The sequence below is a fragment of the Dendronephthya gigantea genome, unplaced genomic scaffold (genome assembly GCF_004324835.1).
Source record: "Dendronephthya gigantea isolate DGI-Jeju-01 unplaced genomic scaffold, DenGig_1.0 000056F, whole genome shotgun sequence".
Taxonomy (NCBI): Eukaryota; Metazoa; Cnidaria; class Anthozoa; order Malacalcyonacea; family Nephtheidae; genus Dendronephthya; species Dendronephthya gigantea.
The window spans coordinates 887,714-905,113 of NW_021163066.1; the positions used below are offsets into that span (position 1 = coordinate 887,714).

The window sequence follows — 17,400 nt, forward strand, 5'->3', positions numbered from 1 at the left end:
TCTTAGCAACTAGCTGCTGCTCCGGTCTATTTGTACACGATTCCTTACGAGTAGAGAAGATTAAGTATAAAATTGGAGGCTTGTACTTGTAGCTGGAATATAAACAGATTCATCGCTGTCCATTCTTGATCCAATGCTAAAGAAGGAAGGCGTTTAAGGTTATAAAAAAGAAGACGGAATCTCGCAAAAAAAATTATCATCATAAACTTTCATATGCATGTTGAAGATTTTCACAATATAAAAAAGATAATTAAAAGATTATCGTTAGAAGAATTTCCCTACTCACTTCACGCTTTTTGTCTTCAACACGCACGAAGCTCGTGAATGATGGCCGATGGCTGAGACATCAACAAAACAGATGAAAATCTTAAGTTGTTTTAAGAGTTGCAGCCCAAAGATTTGGAAACAAACAGTGGATTATTATCGGCGCAGCTTTGAATGACAGCTCAATTTAAAAGGTACAGAAAGTATCAAAGTTTTGTTCCACCCTATTGACACGCACTTATAAAGAAATCTTTAATAGCTGGGGATAAGAACATATATAGCAATATTGCAAGACTATATGATATCGATTCACAGTCGGAAAAGCAAATCAACATCATATTATAATGAACTGAAACTTTTGAATATATTTGTCATATTTTGAGCAATGTTTGCATAAACAGCCATCTGCCAAGATTATTATTAAGACTAGCGTTTGTACTTGGACGAGCACAGTGAATCAAACGCTGAAAGTTCGTGTTCAGTCGACGCGAAATAAACAATTGCATTTTGGAACATCTCAATTGAAGAAAGATTGAGGAAAGACAGCCATCTGAGAGTGAAATTAGATGCTTCCACGAAGATAAAAAAAAAGACTGGAAAAAAGATTAGTAATTTTGAGGTAGCGCGATACAGAAACTTTGAGAGATAGAATTCTGTAGAAGATTTTTGGTAACGAGTTGAAACCTTTAAAGAATTCTTCATTTCTAAGAGCGACGGTTGATCCAAAGAGTAATGGCTCCTTTTGGGAACCAAACTCACAGCGACTTGATCACGGGTTTTCCCAATTCTAATAAATCTTGGCTGGCTTTGCTTATCTTTATAAACTCCCTCGCGTTTTTTGGCAACGCCACAATGATAACTGGAATTCTTACCACGAAACGATTTCGAAACCCGAGCCATTACTTCCTCGTGTCTCTCTGTATGTCGGACTTGCTCTGTTCCGTCTTGGTCATGCCCTTCGGAATCGAGACAGCCGTAAGTGGAACGTGGGAAAATGGCGAAGCGACGTGTTATTTTTGGCTAATTGTAGATATGATGTGCTGTTCCTCGTCTGTTTTGAACTTAGCATTGATATCCTTAGATAAGTACCTATCTATCATTAATCCTTTGCGCTACGCAGAATTTCAAACCCCACGAAATGCGCTCCTAATGATCGCTTTTGTTTGGCTGGAATCGATGATAACTGCGAGCGTGCCTTTGTTCGGTTTTTGGCAAATGAAGAATCATTCTGAAGTGCATGTTTGTGTCTTCAGCTGGTTCTTCCCGCCTAAATATTACATCTTTGTTCTCAGTGTGAATCTTCTCTTGCCATTTGTGGCCATGCTCTATGTCTACGGACGAATTTATGTCACCGCGAGGCGGCAATTGCACAGGATTTCCATTCTCTTTGTGACGCAGAATCAATCCAATATGGCCACAAAAATAATAAAACAGAATAAAGCCAGCAGGAAACTGGGAATGTTGCTGGGTGTATTCGTGATCTGCTGGAGTCCTTATCTCACGCTGACCTTTTATTTACAGGTAATTTATTGTTACAGTATGTTATAGTATAGTATGGTACAGTATAGTGTGGTATAGTATGGTACGGTATGGTATGGTATGGTATAGTATGGTACAGTACAGTATAGTGTGGTACAGTATAGTGTGGTACAGTATAGTATGCTACAGTATGGTACGGTATGGTATGGTATAGTATGGTACAGTACAGTATAGTGTGGTACAGTATAGTATGCTACAGTATGGTACGGTATGGTATGGCACAGTATGGTATGGTATAGTATGGTACAATATGGTATGGCATGGTATGGTATAGTATAGTATGGTATAGTATGGTATGGTACGGTATGGTATGGTGTGGTAAAGTATAGTATGGTACAGTATGGTATGGTATCGTACGGTATGGTATGGTATAGTATCGTATGGTATAGTATAGTATGGCACAGTATGGTATGGTATGATACGGTATGGTATGGTGTGGTACAGTATGGTATGGTATGGAATGGTAAACAGTGTGGTATGGTTCAGTTTAGTATGGTATGTTATAATAATATGGCATTGTATATGGTATAATTCTCAGCATGTGGGATTACAACACAAGTCCTATTATGCATATCTTGTGTTTTCAGTTTTGTACTCTGTGTCGTATCCACCCTTTCGTAGTGGACATAGTGACCTGGTTAGCATGGAGTAACTCGAGTTACAACCCTATATTATACAGCTGGTTTAACAGGGAGTACCGTCAGATGTACTGGAGGATGTTTGGCTGTGCAAATCGAAATCAAATTCGCTTGGCAACGAGTGGGGCCAGAACGGAACGTAATGCCAACACAGTTAACGCTTCGGCTGTTGACGCTCGATAAGATAATAAAAAAAATTATTTCAATTTGGAAAAGAATGCGAGGGAGGAAATGAGGAAATTTTATATAATAAATACTACTGACAGAATGAAAAAAAAAGGGAGAGATTAAAAAGGTTTTCTCGCGGAAGTTCAGCTGCAGGTTCAATAAGACAGGACATTTCATGAAGAAATGGAAATAAAATACCCTCATAGGAGCCAAAATTTTAAAGAAGGTAGCGCAAAAAACGAACTGAACATTAACACTCTAAAAGCCGGATACAAAAAAGTTCAATACGTGTTATTGTGTTATTTAACAACTAAATAAAATCGGAAATCACAAATCAATTTTGTCTAAACTTGGCAATAAATCGTCTCTATTTTTACAACCATAGCCTGACTGAAGGAAACAGTAAATATATCACAAAATTTTGATACAAAGAACACTAAAATAAGAGGTTACGTAATGTAACATTGAACATTCATAAAAATTATGTACATATCTTTTCTGATACTGTTTAAATTGATTTTGTTGTTATGTTTTTGTCTTAACTCGTGTTGTTAATATAGCACATAAATTAGTGTTTCCAGTTATATAGCTACATAGTCTAAAAGCATAGTTATTCCATGTGCCTTTAAGCCACTTAACTGCAAAGCGGGGAAACTCAGCCACAAATATATACATAGCAATATTGACCACCGCAACAAAACATAAAATACAAAAAATACAAGTGTTCACAGTGCTTGTGGTGACAACATTTACAAAGTACAGGAAACATAAGATAAAGCTAGCGAACATGCAAAATCCATGAATAATCTTTCGAGAATGAGAGCTCGGGATGGACCCAAAATAGTTCAATACTTTCAAAACTTCATTATTGTCTGGTCGGAGGAATATGGATGCCACCAGAGAGAGGAAAGCAGCAGAACGGAGGAGGTTTGAAGTTGGACTGGATTGGAGCCAACTTCCGACAGCAAAAATCGTATACACTGGACCACAGACTATACGGAGTTCACGAAGGCGATTCTTTAAGTCAATAGGCCAGCGCAGGAGTTGAGTTAGCGCAAAAACAATTGCAAGAGGAGTCAAAGTTTGTGATTCCGAAAAGTAGGCGATCATTAACGAGATACCCAATGCAAGACACTTTACTTTCTCTTCAGATGCTAAACTGAACCTCTGTTCTTTCAACACATAAACCAGTGTTCCAATAGCGACGACGACTTCGAAGGCACTCTGATCTGTCAGATACACTAACCCCCACATTAGGGATAGGCAAACGATATGCCCCATTCGACATCTCAGGTGAGCATGAAATTTGAAGTCACGTTTGTAGAATATCGTCAGGAATAATCCAGTCAGCATCGACAGAGAAACTATGCCCAGGGAATCGTTGGGTGACATTTTATTATATTGTAATATCTTTGGTAATGCGAGAAACATCTCTTCACAGCTTTAATAACAACTGTGAAAAATTCCATAGCGCATTCGACCTTTATACACACGCCGGATCAATAGAAAGGGGATTTTTCTATGGCGTAATACAGGCACTTTCTTCCTAGAAGAGCATTTACATCATCATTGCCTCGTCCAATCAGGTTCTTGGTTTTATTTTGAAATGTTGGAGTGGTGTTAGCCACCCGCTTACGGTATTTATATCATCATTGGCTCGTCCAATCAGGTTCTTGGTTTTGTTTTGCAGTGTTGGACGTGTTGGCAACCCGTTTAGACAACACCTTGACATGAAAAAATGAAACGAAATATTTGAAGATTTCGCGGCTTGGTGGGGAAAATTTCTTTCGTAACTAATGCGGTTTCCAGCTACAGGTCTAAGTCCTGGAGTATTTCCAAAAGGAAGGGTTCCGTTATTCGCGAAATAAATTCTCAAGACCTGCTCGTTCTGAAGAGAACGGCATCGTGTTCATACAAGGCTACGAGCGACATTTGCGTGGACCTTTTAGCTTGCACAAACGTAGATAATACAAGCCACTTACTCGAATATAACTCTAGACCTCAACCTATAAAAGCTCTTACATAAAGTAGTCATAACAAGATTTAAAAGCACTAAAGCCAGGCGACGGAACGCTATACTTTTCGCCCTAAATAATGATCGATTCATTGAATATAATTTGCTGACGAAAGATTATAGTTTATTTACTCGTATTAATAATAAATAGTTTCACTTTGTTACCTTCCACCTGCATTCCTGTTTGTAATGATTTGGACACAAAAACAATAAAAAATGTTTCACTCGTAAAAGGCAATTTGTTGTGCATTAAGGTCGCATGTATTTTTAATCATAAGGGGTCACTTGTGAAATGTATGCATGCAGGTCGACACGTTTGATAAAAGGTTTGTTCAAGAGGCACGAGGAATTTTAACTGTGATCTGACATACAAACTTCTAAATATAGTAAATTACAAAAGATACACAAATCTTCTGCCAATCCCAGTGCTGCCAAATCGATCAGTCATGCACACGGAGCCTATATCATCCCATGCAAGTATGATCTTACGTATATATAAAACATCTCTTAGATCAAGCTGGTGGACCTCCAGGGTCTAAAAAGCCAACGGGAATATTAATCTCACTTCTTAGTTTGGAGTTATTTTCGTCGACTGATCGGTTATATCATATATTAATCAGTCTTTTCGTATAGTTTCGATTACTAAATGCATTGTATGCATTTTGTTGCGCTAAACTTTTAACTCTTACTTTCATTTTCTCGTTCAAAGTTTCCTCTGTTGCGAGTTGTTAGGCGATTATCAACACCACCTTATAAGGCTACGAAATTAATAAACAACGGCCTAAAATAGACGAAACACTTCTCTCCTGGCGAAGGCCATCAGGTCGAAACGTCGAGAAGTGTTTTGTCTATTTTAGGCAGTTGTTATATTAAATTCCTTGTTATAGTTGTGGTATAGTTGTTATACAACATTTGATGCTGAGTTATCTGAAGACGCTGCCACGCTGCTCCCTGGTTATATATTACATCGAAATCAATGCATGAAGTTGGTTTAATTGCTGGTTAAGTTGCATTCTAATATGCTGATCACAAAGCCGTAAAATTATTTCAATGGCATACGTAATGCGGTTAATTTCCATCAAACATAAAAAAGTGCAAAAATTGCCACTGGAAAGTGAAAGAACGAAATAGGGGTTTTCCCGCGCCAATGGATTTCCCCAGACCTGACAGACATGCGCAGAGGGTTTAACGGGTGATTTTCCAAGTATTTACGTTCTTGGAACCGCAATGCGCGCTCAATACACGTCAACGTATTTCCCCTCGAAGATGAAAACAAAGCGAAATGAAAGAGAGAGAAGTTCCTCGCAAGAAAGACAAAGAAAACGGACTCGAAGAAGTTCTGAACGCAGCTCGGCGTACAAATACACTCGGGTAAAGGAAGAGAATAAAAATATGAAGCGTACGAAAGGTGAATATCATGAGACAAAACGCCGAGAACGCGATTATTATGGTTTTAAAACGGATGATGGAAGCCTGGCACGAGACTCCGGTTTAAACCACAAGAGCTGGCGTGAGGTAAACAAGGATTATAACAGCAGTTCACGGCGCCAAGACTCTGTTAGTATGGAAAGAGTTAAGCGCAACTCTCAAAGTCCAAGTGAGAACAACACAAGTGCTAAAGAAAGGGGAAACAGTTTAGATAAAGACACCAGTAAAAACACAAGCTTCACTCAAAACTCTAGTTTAAACCACCGTAGTCGCTCTGAAAAACACAGCAATCCTAGACGGATCTCCCGCAATAGAGAAGCGGTGTATAAAGAAATCAGCGAAATGTTAGCCATAGAGAAACATCACACAATATCTACTTCAGGGCATTTCACTTCCGGCGATGTCCGGTGGTGCCCGCGATACATAAACCCTGACATTAAAGGCCATGCGCGCGGTGGGACAAGTCTATTACATCATCGTTGCAGAAGATGTCGAAAACTTTGCTTTCATTTGTTAGGTCGACCTGGAACGACTAGACTGTGCCTAGTTTGCTCCGGGTATAAGGAAAGGTATATACCTGATTGGTACTATCACAGACGATGTAAATACTGCATGTAATGGTTTAGTTTTTTGATATTCGGAGCAAATATAACCCAGGTTTTTACACCCCACTTTAGTTAACACATAACAATAAAATTTGTATACATACCAGTCTGGTTTAATGGTTTAACCAAGCTGTTCTGGTTACCATAGATGAAACACGTTGAAAATGCGATTCAAATTACCTTGAAAAAAAAACATGAAAGCTTTTGTTATTTGATCTAGTTGAACTTAAAATAACGCTTTGACGTTTCCGTTCATGCAACAAAGAAAATTCACGGGATAAGGCAACAAAGGGAAAATTGAAAGTGAAACGTATCTTTATTTCTTTGAAACAACATAAACTATAGAATGACAAATTTTCATATGGCCTACCTTAATATGTGTGAGCTCTGAAGTCTACATAGAAACAAAGGTGGACGCCAAAATTAGGACTAGAAATTTGATATATTTATTGCAGCTTTGCTCGAGGCTGTCTAAAAACTGGCAGTAGTTAACCACAATCTCTAAGACTGCTTGTACGAAAGCTGGATAGCGCTTTCAAACGCATAGTGGCTTTTAAAATCGCAAAGAAAATTCCCGTAGTTTGGTTTTATGTACCTGGTTTGTAGCATTGCTTTTTAAACATTCTTGGAAAATCACCATGCAGTTAACAAGCTATCTAGCCTTCGTACAAACGGGCCCTTTTCGATGATTTATATACAAAAGGGTGCATTGAGCGCTATGATGGACCATTGTGAAATAACGGTTCCTCGCGGTTTGAAGCAGCCACCGCAAATATCGTGTCTAAAGAACCCATTAGTTCAAATGCCTGTTTCTGGTAATTTAGTTCGGACGCAATCTTCATCTTTAACTTGGCCAGCATGTCGTCCAACTTTGGCGATTGACCCAGGACTGGTCCATAGATATCTGAAATTAAAATATTGTCGGTCACCGATATGTGGATGTGAGCTACCTTGAAGCTATCTGATGTTGTAGAGAACTCATATGACTGACTTAAGCATGGTTAGATCATGCAGAGGTGGTACATGTTCTTGAATGAGAGCTACCTTAAAGTGATCTGATGTTGTACAGATCTTATGTGAGTAGAGTTAAGTCTCTCCTGTGTTCTCTCTCAGTTGACTGAGTTAAGCATGGTTAGATCATGCAGAGGTGGTACATGTTCTTGAATGAGAGCTACCTTAAAGTGATCTGATGTTGTACAGAACTCATGTGAGTAGAGTTAAATCTCTCCTGTGTCCTCTCTCAGTTGACTGAGTTAAGCATGGTTAGATCATGCAGAGGTAGTACATGTTCTTGAATGTGAGCTACCTTAAAGTGATCTGATGTTGTACAGAACTCATGTGAGTAGAGTTAAATCTCTCCTGTGTTCTCTCTCAGTTAACTGAGTTAAGCATGGTTAGATTACATTATAACTTACCCAGTATCGTATTTGTGACGTCGATCAGCGTTGGTGTATAACGAGGATTGCAGATATGTCTAAATGTGGAATGAAAAAAGTTCATGTACAAAACGAAACCAAAGCCATTTACTTTGTCTCTGCATAGCCCTGACAGCAACAATTTCCTTTCTTTATACTCACTTGTTCAAGAAGCTTAAAATTGGCAAAAGAGTGTCCTCGTCTCGTCCAGAGAGGGCGATCTGTAGGCCTTGTCTTCGAATGAGTTCCATTATTAAACTGATCACCACAGGAGGATTAAGACGACCCTGGAGGGAAAATATTCAGACGTCATGAGGTCCATGATCCATCATCATTGAAAACTAACATCACAGCCAGAAATCAGCAAAACAAGAAATATAAATTCCGAATTCAAGTTGACCAACCTGAAGCACTGAATCCAAAGCATTTGTATATTCAAAGTTTTTTAAAAATTTATCATGAGCACTAAGCTTTGGTTTACGGGTGCTGGTCACAACAAAATCATCCTAAAAGTAAATGATATTACATGTCACGTCTAATAGAACAGAACAGAATCTCAAAGGGCTCTGGGACATTGTGCCTGAGCTCTGAGTTAGCAAGTTATAATGCAACAGAATGAGGGTATTTTGTTTGAAAAAAACATGTGTTCATAAGGTTTTAATGGTTATATCTGACTTTTTCTTTCAGTACTGAGGATTTTCACTCATGCAAAAAAGATATAATGGTTAGTACTGTTGTGTAACCCTCTAAAGCATTCTCCAATGGGTTGTAAACAGTGTGAAAGCCCAGGGCTTCAGTCCTCTCTAGAGTAGCAACTAAGATATTAGATGACCATTGACGCACCTGTTCTGGTTTCTGGTTCTTGCCCCGTAGGAAATATCGATACGAGCCTGCTCTGGGAGCAGGCATCGACCTTACAGCTGACTCTCCTTTCTCAGAACTTGGTGTACGATATTTAATAGACAGTAATCCATCAGACATCCCCACAACAATATGTTTATCATTTAACTAAAGAAGGAATCATGGATTAGATGCAGAAAACATCATCGTTCAGACTTGGGAAGAGTGTCAGAACTCAAATAAAATATTGTTAACCCACAAAAAAATGGATTGTTATCTTAACGTCTAACGACCCACAATGGCAAGGGGGGGTTTGTTAAGATAACATGATCCAGAAAAACAATTAAACAAGTGGAAAAGCTTTACCGAGATTCCGACTGATAGAATTGGTGACGGATAGTGAATACTGTGAACCACTTTATAATCTTTGACGTCGTAAATCTTAACATGTCTGAAAAAGATGTAAACACCATTTAGACAATATTATCAAATTGCCTGTGCTACACATGCTGTTGAGAAATAATTCCTTGAACAATCTTGATGGGACACCTCACCTGTCTAATGATGCTGATAATAGTCTAGTGCACTGACCATCAAAACAAAGACTCGTTATTGTTTTCTGGTGATTAGTAAATGCCGCAACTAATCGCCCCCCAGCGAGGATGTCCCATATCTTTATCATATTGTGACCTAGAGGACAATTCATCGAAATAAGTAAATTAAATGGATAGAACATGAAATGTTGAAGGGATGACTGTGTGACATTAATCAGATCTTCACATCAACTTAATAGATCAAGATTCTAAACTAATGCAAAGCACACACGTGGGTGGTTCATGAGCTGATTTCTCTGTGACCTGATTCTGAGTTGATTATAATTTGATGTCACTTAATTTATTGCCACTTGATTCGGACACACTGATCTCTAATCTAATCTAATTCCTACATGTCCTGATCCTAAACTTGATCTAATTTTGATCCCTGAATTAATCTGATCTTTACCTAATCCAATCAAATAGTGACATTTACCATTGACTAATCGAATCTCATTCAACTTAATTTATCTGACCTACAATCACTTGATATTTTTGTTTACCTGCTGAGGCACACAGCCCACCAGATGGAAAAACCAGGATATCCTCAACAGGGTGTCCGTGATCAATGGTCATAACACTGGCAGGGCTACGATTGTCCCACATCTTCACAGTGTGGTCATACGAACCTAAAAGTTATATAACAATTTAAAGAAACATACTATATATCTTTGAGGAGAGCTTATGTTAGTCCAGAGAAGATTATAGCACATTCTTATATATTTATGCCAATTCATATTTTTCAAAACATTTAATTTATCACAAACCTGTCAGCCAGATATTGTTGCTTGATGAACTTACATCCGAGGTACGAACATAATCCTATGAATCACAAAACAAAAGTTATCAAATTATTAATAAAATATATTATCAATTGTTCTTAATACTAAATTATCAGCTTACATCATCTTCAGACACTGATCACAACTAAGACAAACCAAAATTTACACAGGTTTCTGACTCCCAAATTGTCATATTGAGTACCTTATGCTCTGTCGCTTTGAATATTTCCTTCTCTCCCGACAGATCCCAGAGCCGTACACTGCAGTCGTCTGAAGTGGAAAGGACTTGAAGACCATCAAGAGAAAACCTTGTGCTATGCACAGCTCTAAAGGCAATGAATGATGAAAAAAGATCTATCATTGCTTGATTTTATGTATGTATGCAAGTATGTTTGTAGACCTTACCGTGTATGACCAGTAAATTCCCGAAGAACAACTCTGCTACTAGCATCAAATACCTAAACAACAGGATGGTATTTGTAGATAGCAAAGACACACACAGTCATGTTATGAACACATCCTCGTTGAAATAGCTGGGCGATAAAATAACCAGCTTTAGCACTTTAATAATGATAACCTTTGCAATGCCATTTTCAGTTCCAGCAACTAGAAGTTTTCCATCAGGTCGGAAACAGCCACTGTATGCTTGTTCTTTGAAGCGTGAGAGAGTCTTTTTAACTTCATTTGTAGTCGAACTGTAGATTTGAACCTGAGTTAAAGAAAATAAACAACAGAAGTGTGGCTTAAGCAATCTATGTTTTGCTTTTGGAATGATGCATGTTGCGATGGGCTGGAAGCTGGACATTTATGAGTCATCTATTTGTCTTGTTGGGAGTGCGGAAAGTATGTGTTACAAATTTTAACGTCTTTTATCTACTCTACCTATTTGAAATTGTGAGCATACAATTTACACACTTTCCAATCCGAATCAACACTTTCTGTCTGACACACTCCAGTCTGGTTGATAAAGTCAATGCTTAGTTGCTTACCTTGTTTGAAGTCGTTACTGCAAAATCATGTGGCTGGGTTTGACTAAAATTTACAAAGCTGATAGCAGAAGATTCCTTGACTGTTATTGGGAACTGGAAATGAAAAATACCACAAGATATCACTATATGTTTAACAGCAACAGTGTATAAATATACAACATATTAGAGACATCTTATCAGTTATCACTATATGTTACTTTACTAAAAGTACCCTATCACCAAAATACAAATAATTTCATCTTATATGGCATCAAAAGTGTAATGTTTTCTACGCTACGGAAGACAGTTACAGCTCTACGTACACTATATTTGTTCCAATACTTTGTATCGCTTGTTTCTCGACTGGCAATTCTTGGATAACTTTTAACAACGAGCTTGTTGAAAGCCGCCATTTTGTTTCTTCCAAGATACTTCATAAAGCTCGCATTATAAAGTCACCTCCGATTCGGATAGGACATAATTCATAAAGATCGAACTTCCAACAGTCCCAACAGCTAAACTTTGAAGATCTTTTTCTTCCCTATTTCCAGACACAGGCAGTGTTGCCAACCTTGGGATTTTATCCCAAGATCTTGGGATTTTTGGAGGCTGTTGGGGTTTTTTGGGATTTTTATTTTTTGAATAAGACCTTGGCATTTTTCTTGGGATTTTTATTTTTTGAATAAGACCTTGGCATTTTTCTTGGGATTTTTCAGTTGAGGCTGTTGGGATTTTCTTGGGATTTTTATGTTTTAAATAAGACCTTGGGATATTTCTTGGGATTTTTTAGAATACAGAGAAGATAATTTAATTCAACAACATTGGTCAACAACAAGATCAACCGGATCCCATCGTATCATGAAATATACAAGAAAGGTTCTTCTCGATTTTCGACCTAAGCCCCTCGTTACAAGTTGGTTGATCTAACTGTAGGTTGATCAATTGTTACTTCTTCATTTTAAAATCTACCTATTACGACTTGCATTGATTAATTTTAGCCACAGTCAACTGTGCCAGACAGCCCGGGCTTCGGTTAGTGCTTGGCTGAATTGGCTAAACACTTCACCGGGTAAAAAATCTTGGGATTTTTTTGGGGGGAAATAGGGAATCTTGAGATTTTTTAGGAGCTATATTGGATTTTTTGGGGAAACTGACTTGGCAACACTGGACACCACAAACCAATTTTTATATGAAATCAAGAACAGGGTAGGACTTTAATATACCCGAAAATTAAACAGAATCAACAAAGATAAAACAAAAAAATGTAAAATTCCAGAGACACGAAAATCAAAAAGGGAGGTCTTACTTCAATGATAAATAGCAGCCCAATGGCGGAATGGTTTTATTTGAAGTAAAAATGCACACTTTGATTGAATCGACACATATCTCATTTATTTACATACTGGCAAGTTTATAGTATGAATAATAATACATTGTTGTTATTTTATTATTTATCAAAATATTATAATTGTAAATTATATAGTATGAATGATAATACATTGTTTTTATTTTATTTTTTATCAAAATATTATAATTGTAAATTAAAAATTTGATGTATTTCAAACTTTTCAACAATGACAAAAATGATAAAACAATACTTTTGGCATTAAATAAACCGTTACTGACTCCTTGGTGGTGAAATTTTCGTTAGTGGTGAAAATCGTATGGACAGGGCGTCTAAACAATAAAATAGGCAAAAACGATTTTGAAAACGCTCGAAAACAACGCTCGTGTCCACATAGACAAGGCATAGCACAAGCGATAAGTTATAAGTCGTTTGTAGTTACAGTTACCTATATTTCGTGAAAAAATAATGCGAATATTAGGTTACAACTTTCAATGGTATAAGAAAACGAATGTAACAATTCATAAAAATCGCGTCGCGCTAGCAAATCGCGTCCGGTGTGTGTGAAAAAAATGGTACGGTGCCAGTTTTATCCGTGCTGTACCAAATATCGCGCGTAGTGTAAACGGGGCTATAATTCGCACTTTGATATGATTTCGCTATTTTAAGGTATAGCCAGCTGGGTACAGGTTGTGAATTGGCAACTGTTTTAAAGCGCAGTTGGTTTTTGCGAGGCTGCAAGTTCACTTAGATCAACTTCACTTAGATTAAATTCACTTAGATCAACTTCGAAATAGACAGCTTTACTTAAATTGCTGGTAAAACACGGCATTTGCTTCTCCTTGCCTTCCACAGACGCCATTCTGTCAACCTCGTCATTAACAATAGTCAGCATGTCGGTTAAATTCATTTGGTGTGCATGCCTCCTAAGAACCTGTGTCAGCTTATTGATAAAACAGGACCCCATTTCCTTACTCCTAAAAGATTCATAGCCAGTTGCACTTGAATAGGCAACCAATGCATCAGCTGCAAGGGGCATAGAAATAGGAATGTTGTACCCGCTATCTGCTATTGCATCTATATCATTTTCATTATCACCATGAAACACTGAAAATGTCCCTTTGTCGATTCCTCTGCAATTCTGAGTAAAGAAAAGTTTCGGTTTACCAACCAGAGTGCGATACTCGTCATTAGCGATAAATTGATCGACGATAAATTGAATAGGGATAGTTTCTCCATCAACACCTGATATTCCTCCTGCTTCACCATAGCTCGATATGAAACAAATAAATGCATCATAGGAGCTAAAGTCTCCCGTAGAAATAGTCAGGAAAAGATTCTTCATTTCTCGTGCCGTAAGGTCATGAGTTAGTAGGTGGCCTTTGTGATCGAATTTCAGGGCTGAGGTATCTTTCAGTTTTATGTCGCTGATATCATTGATTGTAAAATTCATTTCACAACCAAATTCCTCTATATTATCTTTGTCAGCGAGAGCGCCAGTGCGTCTGCTATGGTATCTGAACTTTTCATTCACGATGAACAACACAAAGGCGTTCTTAATCATATGCGAATTCAATTTTAAACTTGCCATTACTAGCCTCAATTCGTCCTTGTCTGCAGATCAAAAGTAAAATGTTTATAATTAGGCAGATGATTTTACTCAGCCGCTTACGCATTCATATACATTTAGTCTCTAGACCCTGTTTTATATACACTGTCAAAGTTTCAATTATCACAGCTGAAATTTTGGATTTTTGAAGACAATAGTTAAATTCTTTAGTTTCGATCCCTACCGTGATTTAATTGCTTTCACAAGCCATAGAAGTATGTAAATACTTCTTGAGGACAGTAAACCTTTACATCAACTTACGAAGGAATAACACAATTCTAGGAGATGACTGGAATTAAACTACCCATAATGCGTCACAACGTTTGAGTTAAGTTGGATGCTTGATTCTTTGGCCATTATTTTTAGTAGAAGGTATGTTAGTCACATACAATGTAGTGTAGGCGTAGCGTCTTACAGATTCAAATTACGTAGTCAGTTTTAAATTCTGCCTTGTCAGCAGATTTTATTTCATTGAAACTTCGGTTAAGAGAGAACTGGGTATCACTATATGCGATTTAATATTGATTCTATATCCATAGTTTCGAGTGAATTTTTAACATCAATTTGTCCTTAGTATTTTATATAACAGTATAATTATAAAAATAGTTATTTATTTGACTATTAACAACGTATCAAAGTTAAAAATTCAAAAAGGTAAAATTCATGGGTATACGGAATACTTAATAGTGTTATGATGGTGACGAATGATAGCCTCTTCTATTTTGGAAACTGACTAACTTATGGCAAATTAACAATAAAATCCAACTACGTAGTCATGATGGAAATCGATGAGGAATCTTATATCTATGCTTGACCGTACTTTAAAACGAAAGCTCGCCTGGCTTTACCCTCACTACAATGAAACCCAGTTTACGACTGACTTTGAATTATAAATCTACGTCATATATGACATCTTCTCTACGAAGATTGACATGATTCCTACCTGAAATCTTCCTCTTGCAATAATTTCGACTCTCAGACAAGGACACGGCGCCACTAGGGACGTTACAGTTGAATGATAGCTATTGTAGTTTAATGCGTCAATATAACTGCCAAATCTCATATTGTCAGCTGACAACTTGCATAAAATTGGAAGCATTGAACAGGAACAGTACGTAAAACGAAAAGCTTTTAATTTTTGATGCGAAAACCGCTGGAAAACTGAGCCCTCTGTACTAGGAGAAAATTTGCCGAATATGACCAACGTGAATAGCACAGCGAAATCACCCTGGGAATGAGGTTGGGAGCCCAGTATAATGCAATTTTACCTGTATGGCTGTATTGCTCTACTGCCACAAACGCTAATCCTCGTCTTCGTCCGGTGGGCTAATATCGGTAATCGCTCGAGTATGTGCATAGTTTTACATATATAAACAACGCCTCAATAATAACCCAGTCACTGTAATAACCTTAATTAATTGGTGACAAACTACTTTGAATCATTGTAACTTCGGATGTGCCCTAATTAAAGTTTAAGGCTCAAGCTGCTGCAGATTACCAGATATCTGCCGTGTGATCTAGTGTGCGTTTTAAAACAAATTTGTGTCATTGTATTGTTTTTGGACAATTAATATGCGAATGATGTAAAACACATGCATCATTATCGAAAAAAATATCGTTATATTATTATTAGTGTTTCGTGGTTTCGGATTATTATATGCGGATCCTTGTGACAATATTATAAAAAGTATAAAATTACAAAACTAGCAGGACTGCACACCGTTCAATCATTTTCATTATTAGAGACCTAAAGTTTGAAGTTCCTGACAAATTGCTAAGTGCAAACGGCAAACGTTAAATCGAACTTCAAACAATCCCATATATATTTACGACAGGCGACAGCTTAGTTGAATTATTTTAGTTTTCATGGATAAATTGTCTCAACTTCAATCAGCTAATAGTCGACTTAGACACTTAGTGCCTATTAGTAATATTGCCCGGAGCCGGAACCCGTCACCAGGTTCCTCCCTTTAGGCCATTAAAGGGGGGGCCTCGACCTCTCTCAAAGCTGAGGATGGTTCAGCAGATGGTTGAATTTCACTGGACTTGATTTCGAAACGGACAGCTTTTCTCAATGAGCTGGTAAAACATGGCATTTGTTTCTTTCCCTGTTGAGATACCATTTTGCTAATCTCGTGGTTAACCATAGCTAGCATGTCAGTTAAACTCATGCTGTTTGCGTGTTCCCTGAAAACCTTCAGTAATTTAATGATAAACCACGACCCCTTTTCATCACTGCTATAATGTTCGTAACCATCAACAGTTGAATAAGCAACCAGTATATCAGCTCCGGTGGGAATGGCAAACTGGTTCCCGTTATCGGCTACTGCATCGTCGTGGTCATGATCAGTCGACCTGCTACTACTCTGGGCGAAGAAAAGTTTCGGTTTGTTAACCAGAGTGCGAAAGTTTTTGCTGCCCTGGAAATGATCGACGAGAAATTGAACAGGGATAGTTTCTCCATCAACACCTGAGATTCCTCCTGCTTCACCATAGCTCGATATGAAACAAATAAATGCATCATAGGAGCTGAAGTCTCCCGTAGAAATAGTCTGGAAAAGATTCTTCATTTCTCGTGCCGTGAGATCATCAGTTATTAGGTGGCCTTTGTGATCAAATTTCAGGACTGAGGTATCTTCCAGTTTTATGTCGCTGATATCATTGACTGTAAAATTCATTTCATGGCAAAATTTTTTTATATTTTCTTTGTCAGCGAGAGCGTCATTGCGTCTGTTATGGTATCTGAACTTCTCATTCACGATGACCAATACAAAAGGCTTGTTAATGATATGTGAATTCAATTTTGAATTTGCCATTGGCAATTCGTCCTTGACTGTAGATCTAAAGTAAAATGTTTATAATTAGGCAGATGATTTTACTCAGCCGCTTACGCATTCATATACAATTAGACCCCGTTTTATATGCACTACCAAAGTATAGACACTAGTTAAATTCTTTAGTTTGGGTTCCTACTGTGATTTAATTGATTCCACCACAAGTTATAAATTCATGTAAACACTTTTTGAAGACAGTAGAATTTTACATCAGTTCATGCAGTAATAATTCAATGCTAGGTCTAGGAGGTGACTGGATTTAAACTATCTATAATATGTCACAATGTGCATGCTTGATTCTTTGGCCGCTATTTTAGAAGGTATGTTAGTCATATATAATTTAGCGTAGGCAAAAGTA

At 37.6% G+C, this 17,400-nt stretch overlaps 4 protein-coding genes across 10 annotated transcripts; 1 reads left to right on the forward strand and 3 right to left on the reverse strand.

Moving 5' to 3' along the window:
* Positions 1–294: 294 nt before the first annotated feature.
* Positions 295–2,870, forward strand: LOC114529332 (octopamine receptor-like). Its single transcript, XM_028551092.1, has 2 exons — positions 295–1,785; positions 2,391–2,870. Exons 1-2 carry the CDS (start codon positions 997–999, stop codon positions 2,622–2,624), a joined length of 1,023 nt encoding a protein of 340 aa, XP_028406893.1. The 5' UTR covers positions 295–996; the 3' UTR covers positions 2,625–2,870.
* Positions 2,871–2,925: 55 nt separating this feature from the next.
* LOC114529333 lies at positions 2,926–7,062 on the reverse strand. 3 transcript variants are annotated; one of them, XM_028551093.1, is made up of 3 exons: positions 7,027–7,062; positions 6,761–6,836; positions 2,926–4,333 (listed from the first exon to the last, which is right to left on the reverse strand). In XM_028551093.1, exon 3 carries the CDS (start codon positions 4,038–4,040, stop codon positions 3,135–3,137), a length of 906 nt encoding a protein of 301 aa, XP_028406894.1. In that variant the 5' UTR covers positions 4,041–4,333; positions 6,761–6,836; positions 7,027–7,062; the 3' UTR covers positions 2,926–3,134. The 3 variants fall into 3 exon arrangements, with proteins under 3 accessions (XP_028406894.1, XP_028406896.1, XP_028406895.1); XM_028551095.1 differs by lacking the exons at positions 6,761–6,836; positions 7,027–7,062 and adding an exon at positions 4,789–5,948 and having other exon boundaries at positions 2,926–4,155; XM_028551094.1 differs by lacking the exons at positions 6,761–6,836; positions 7,027–7,062 and adding an exon at positions 4,789–5,948.
* Positions 7,063–7,079: 17 nt separating this feature from the next.
* LOC114529331 (U3 small nucleolar RNA-associated protein 15 homolog) lies at positions 7,080–11,667 on the reverse strand. Its single transcript, XM_028551091.1, has 14 exons — positions 11,578–11,667; positions 11,276–11,368; positions 10,864–10,995; positions 10,692–10,744; positions 10,489–10,612; positions 10,272–10,326; positions 10,008–10,133; positions 9,466–9,601; positions 9,278–9,362; positions 8,915–9,079; positions 8,476–8,577; positions 8,234–8,358; positions 8,072–8,130; positions 7,080–7,560 (listed from the first exon to the last, which is right to left on the reverse strand). The coding sequence occupies exons 1-14, from the start codon at positions 11,665–11,667 to the stop codon at positions 7,373–7,375; spliced, it is 1,533 nt and encodes a 510-aa protein (XP_028406892.1). The 3' UTR covers positions 7,080–7,372.
* A 1,125-nt stretch (positions 11,668–12,792) lies between these two features.
* LOC114529411 (caspase-3-like) lies at positions 12,793–15,239 on the reverse strand. Of its 5 annotated transcripts, none has more exons than XM_028551220.1 (3): positions 15,152–15,239; positions 13,575–14,213; positions 12,793–12,931 (listed from the first exon to the last, which is right to left on the reverse strand). In XM_028551220.1, exons 2-3 carry the CDS (start codon positions 14,188–14,190, stop codon positions 12,873–12,875), a joined length of 675 nt encoding a protein of 224 aa, XP_028407021.1. In that variant the 5' UTR covers positions 14,191–14,213; positions 15,152–15,239; the 3' UTR covers positions 12,793–12,872. The 5 variants fall into 5 exon arrangements, with proteins under 5 accessions (XP_028407021.1, XP_028407020.1, XP_028407019.1 ...); XM_028551219.1 differs by having other exon boundaries at positions 13,446–14,213; XM_028551218.1 differs by having other exon boundaries at positions 13,407–14,213.
* Positions 15,240–17,400: the final 2,161 nt, after the last annotated feature.

What these genes read in the sequence shown, in the direction of transcription:
- LOC114529332 (XM_028551092.1), top strand. Translation starts at nt 997, where the DNA reads ATGGCTCCTTTTGGGAACCAAACTCACAGCGACTTGATCACGGGTTTT. An exon ending in CGCTGACCTTTTATTTACAG is followed by an intron (nt 1,786 to 2,390) that starts GTAATTTATTGT and finishes TTGTGTTTTCAG; the next exon opens with TTTTGTACTCTGTGTCGTAT.
- LOC114529331 (XM_028551091.1), bottom strand. Translation starts at nt 11,667, where the DNA reads ATGGCGGCTTTCAACAAGCTCGTTGTTAAAAGTTATCCAAGAATTGCC. An exon ending in CTGAAAATGGCATTGCAAAG is followed by an intron (nt 10,745 to 10,863) that starts GTTATCATTATT and finishes CCTGTTGTTTAG; the next exon opens with GTATTTGATGCTAGTAGCAG. An exon ending in GAATTTACTGGTCATACACG is followed by an intron (nt 10,613 to 10,691) that starts GTAAGGTCTACA and finishes CATTGCCTTTAG; the next exon opens with AGCTGTGCATAGCACAAGGT.
- LOC114529411 (XM_028551216.1), bottom strand. Translation starts at nt 14,190, where the DNA reads ATGGCAAGTTTAAAATTGAATTCGCATATGATTAAGAACGCCTTTGTG.
- LOC114529333 (XM_028551093.1), bottom strand. Translation starts at nt 4,040, where the DNA reads ATGTTTCTCGCATTACCAAAGATATTACAATATAATAAAATGTCACCC.